Source organism: Sinocyclocheilus anshuiensis, unplaced genomic scaffold, assembly GCF_001515605.1.
Source record: "Sinocyclocheilus anshuiensis isolate Anshui unplaced genomic scaffold, SAMN03320099.WGS_v1.1 scaffold68, whole genome shotgun sequence".
Taxonomy (NCBI): Eukaryota; Metazoa; Chordata; class Actinopteri; order Cypriniformes; family Cyprinidae; genus Sinocyclocheilus; species Sinocyclocheilus anshuiensis.
The window spans coordinates 1967881-1972893 of NW_015555741.1; the positions used below are offsets into that span (position 1 = coordinate 1967881).

General features: G+C 36.0%; 1 protein-coding gene across 1 annotated transcript in view; it reads right to left on the reverse strand.

Moving 5' to 3' along the window:
• The window catches only part of furinb (furin (paired basic amino acid cleaving enzyme) b), a 103604-nt gene that overhangs the window by 84237 nt on the left and 14354 nt on the right, over window positions 1–5013 (reverse strand). The window contains exon 2 of the mRNA XM_016466751.1: window positions 3225–3485. Coding sequence (XP_016322237.1) covers window positions 3225–3392 — 168 coding nt within the window. The 5' untranslated portion in view covers window positions 3393–3485. The remainder of the gene's footprint in view (window positions 1–3224; window positions 3486–5013) is intronic.

Below are 5013 nucleotides of genomic sequence, written 5' to 3' on the forward strand. Positions count from 1 at the left end.
GAAGCAGCTTTCACACAGGAGTCCGCTACTGATCTGTGGCTGTTTACCACAAACACAACATTTATTCCAACATTATAATCATTCCATTATTTTAATTTCAAATCCAAACATTGTCACTGAAAATGCTTTTTCAGCATTGCAATTCTTTTTGTTACACAGTACAGTAATACAATCTTTCACAAACATGTTTACACACAATAAATATAAGCAACACATCATTCAATGCTTTTAACTTCTGCATTTAATTCTGAATTTATATATTAAGTTGCTCAAGCAAGTGGCAAAACATTTAAACTACTTTTCTTACGTTATCACAAACTTACCATTGATAGAAATAGTCAGCTCTACTGCCTTTCCTTTTGCATTGAAATCTTTATTACAAGTAATCCTGTGGTTCATAAAGAACTTTGTTTTCCTACCTCAGGCTCCATGAGTGCCATCTATTATTGCCTTGTTTATCTAAAAGTGCTCTTTTTTGAAGAAGTTTGAATGAGAGTATATTTTCGTTTTAGATTTTGTCATTAAAAACTGGTTTTTATTTAGTTATCATCTCGTCTTCGTCGGTGAGAAAATGTCGTTGACGAAAATTATGACGAAAATAATTTGTCAACGAAATTAACACTTTAATTAACAGGGATTTCCCTGGATTCCCTGAATCTTTTCACAGTATGGTAGATATTCTGATTCTAAATTCTGAAAGCCATGATCCAGCTTTGCTTGTAAAGACTGAGATGATGCTTTTATACCCAAACTTGATACCCTGGCCTATTACCAGTTCATCTTACTGTGAACTGTTTCAAAACAGTTTAATTTGGATATTCTATAGCCTTTTCATGTTTATTTTGCCTCTGTCCTATCTTAAAGGGATAGTTCACTCAAAAATGAAAATTCTGTCATCATTTACTTACCCTCCTGTCGTTCCAAACCTGTATAAATTTCTTTCTTATGTTGCACACAAAATAGGATATTTTGAAGAATTTTGAAGGACCAAACAGTTGTTGGTCCCCATTGACTTCCATAGTAGGGAAAAAAATACTATGGAAGTCAATAGGGACCATCAACTGTTTGATTACCAGCATTCTTCAAAACATCTCCTGTTATGTTTAACATAAGAAACAACATGAGGGTGAGTAAATGATGACACAATTTAAATTTTTGGGTGAACTATCCCTTTAATTGGGAGTGTGTTGCAGCCATCAAAATCGAAATTTGTTTATATTCATAAAATGCATTTATGTTGGTCAGCAAAAACATTGGAAATATTTTCTTTGTACTTACTTCTTTGTACTGTCAATTAAATAAAAGTTAAAGAGAACTAAAACTTTATTGCATTTTACAAAGCATCCCAACTTTTTTCTGGAATTGGGGTTGTACTTTGAAGTATTTGTAAGCAAACTTTTAAATATTGTCACACAATTTATGAAATATAGTAAAATAGGGTTTATATTTCTTACATTAGCATGTGTAAATGTGGTATTTACCCACCAAAATTACCATGTCTACTATGTCAGAAAAAAAGGAAATTCAATATATTCTAAAAAAAAAAAAAAAGGGTATTTTCTAAAACTAAGGGATAAATATTGTTATTTTTCACTGAAAGCTAGCTGAAAACTAGTACATATGACAGCAGTAAAAGGGTGTTCAAGAGTTCCAGGAACAGAAGAACAAACTAAAATCTCTTTTTTAAAAACACCCCTGTGGATATATTCTAAACAGGATTTTTTTATCAAGTCTCTTTAAATTTGGGGCAAGGTATATCAGATCTTAACATCATTGAAGCTGTAGTAATGAAAATCACCAACATGCTTAAAAATTCTGTAAATTAATCTTATTACACTTATTTTAAAATATTTTACTGTAAAAAAAGTATTTTTGATCAACTCAATGGATCCTTAAATTAACGTAATTTCTTAAAAATCATAATGACCCCATACATTTGAATGGTACTGTGAAAATAACAGTCCTCATTATAAACACAAAATAATAATCAACTGTAATGTTCAGTGAAGACAATTAGACTATGTTTTATTTGATGGTGGGGGGCGGTGAGGGACCTGGATAATGGGTAGGAGGGCGCTGGCCCAAAAAAGGTTGAGAACCACTGATCTACACTAAAGAGCGGCTATGCGGTGGTTTTGGCTATATTACTTTTTTGTCTCAGGCAGCGCACTGCACGCAAACAGGGTGCAAGTTCTTTCCGTTCCTGCACTTAAATCGTTTTTAATCACATTAAAATGCGAACGCAGGAATTGTTAAGCAGAATCGAAATGCACGCGTCTTATCGAATACCCGGTTCTTGGAAATTTGGAACCGGTTCTAAAATGGAACCGGTTTTCGATACCCAACCCTACTCTTGACTGAGGATAGATACATACATATAGACAGACTTTTTACAAAAATGTAATTATAATTTCTAATAAATAAAAAATGCATAGTAAAAAATAAAAATGTATCATTTTGTGGTGGCGCCAGCAGAAATGTTGGCAGGCCAAGCAAATCAGAATTACTGGACCAACTAGGCCAAAAGAAAATAAAAATCTTTAGTTGTTATGATCTGGATTTCAAGCTGGGTTAAAAGCGTCTAGTGTTTACAGTTTGATTTACAGTAGGGTAAATGTGAGAGGTGAGGAGCGAGGAGAGGAGGAGAAGAGAGCTTAATTTTGGCGGCTCTTTCCACTCCTGTCCTCCCACACACGTGCTATTCACAGACTCCTCACAGCGAGCTCAGAGGGCATTGCACTTGCAGGGATTAATTCACATACAATGTTTCAGTTGTCAGATACATTCCTGCTTTTCGTATCCCAGCTAAGCATTTAATGCCATAACAACAGAAGAGGGAACATCTGGCATGACAAACGAGACAATGCGAGCTGCAGGGAAAAAAGAATACAACATAAGCCGAAATTAATTTCCCCAATCACAGCTGACGCATCTCCATCTTAATGAATTGAACAGTGACAGATGCTGGGGAAAGGCGACTCGACAAGCATCTACAAGGACTTCTCGTAGGGGCCTTAGCGATTGTGCGAGTATGTGTGTGGGTGAGTGTTTGTGCAAATCTGTCTTCCTCTCGTGCAAAGCAACAGAGCTTGACAGCAAGAAGGTGAATGATATACTAGAACATCACTACAAGCCTAATGCAGCATTATGTCCACATACACAAACGTAGCAACTCTCACAAGATACAAGAGATAAATCTTTGATAAAGCACTGATACCACTCACCTGCCCGTGACTGATGAAACCATGTTTGTGTGCAATCCTCTCAGCCTCCCTGGCTCCCCTTTCAATGTGGACGGCCCACGTGTTGGTGTAGATGCCTTGGCCTGTAATCAAGCCAAGGTGGACCAGGTACGCCCCCAGAAACGGCAGCAGGGTCCAGCGGCCCTCCATGAAGAGGAGTGCTTCGTCTCCAAGCCTTCTGGTGATGAAGTTTGTTTTTTAATGCATCTGTGGGTTGCACTGTGAATTCAGCACTGTAATGACCTGGAGAAGATAAGACAGAGTGTCAGGAAAGAAATACTAGCGCACCAAGAGGCTCATCGTTTTCTATAAAGCTCAGGTTATCTAAACATAACTGTTCTGTCAGAAAACATTCTCAGAGGGACCGTGGCGAGTCATAAATTTTCATAAAGGTGTCTCGAGTGCTATTGATAGCGTTACACCAAGGGAAACTGGGATACAAACAACGCTTTGTAGGACAAGGAGAAGGCTGTGTGTTTCACTTGTACCCACTTGCTATGTGCTTGGATCTAGAGCAAGTCCACAAAAAAGGACATAAAATCTATCTCCTACTGATGTTGCTTGTCTTAAAGGAATAGTTCAAATCCTGTCATCATTTATTCACACCACGTGTTGTCCAAACCTATAAGACTTTCTTTCTTCTGTGAAACTAAAATTTGCAGACAGTTTCCTATGCTCTTTCATGTAATTACAAGAGAAAATTAAGCTTTCATATATCAAAAGGGCATAAAAGCACTATGAAAGTACTATAAAAGTGGTGTAATCTGTACCACAAATCTTTTGAAGCCAAATAATAGCTGTGTGTGAGATACAGATGGAAATTTAAATAATTTCTCACTGAAAACTTAAAGGGATAGCTCACCTAAAAATTTAAATGAAAAAATGATATAATTCCAAACTTGTATAATCATATATATTGGTCTCCTTTGTACGGTGGCCGTGAAGTGCAAAACAAATCACAATTCTGAAAACAAAATAACAAATTACAAACGCAAATGCAAGTCTAAAAAACAAAATAACAATTCACAAAACATAACAACAATTCAGAAAACAAATTAACAAGTCAGAAAACACAACGACAAATCAGACAAACCGGAAAAGGTAGGTATAGACCAATTACCGGTTTGTAAACATTCAGGATGCGCACGCATCATGGTTGCAGAAAACCCGGGAGAGATAGCCTTTACAGCTAGAGAATTTCACAGATACGGTACAAAATAGTTAGGTTTAAAAAGATTATAAATTATATTGATTAGATGTCATTTTCAAAATGTTCTACACATATTACAAGAGCTTGTCACCCAGCGATAAGCACTGTTATTCAACGAAATTGACGTTAGAGCGTGGGATAGTCTTACAGATCCGAAACAGGGGTGACGGTTTTTGTGGGCGGAGCCTATCTGGAGGCAGAAAATGATGGTTTTCAAGTGGCAGTCTATGGAGCCATGGAATAAAAGAATAAAAAAAGGTCAATTTGATTTTATATTTCAAAATTATGACTTTATTCTCGCAATTCCGAGATTATATCTCACAATTCTAATAAGGAAAAACAACTCGTCATTCTCTCTTTTCCCCTCGGCTCTTCTGGCTTTTTTTCCCCTCAGATTTGACAAACTCACTATTTTTGAGTTAAGTCGAGTTATAAAGTCCGAATTAGGAGATATAAACTTGCATTTGCGAGAAAAAAAAAGTCAGAATTGTGAGATAAAGTAAATAAATGTTATGTAAAAATGTTAATAGTAAGGTTTAAATAATATTTCATGCTGTAACT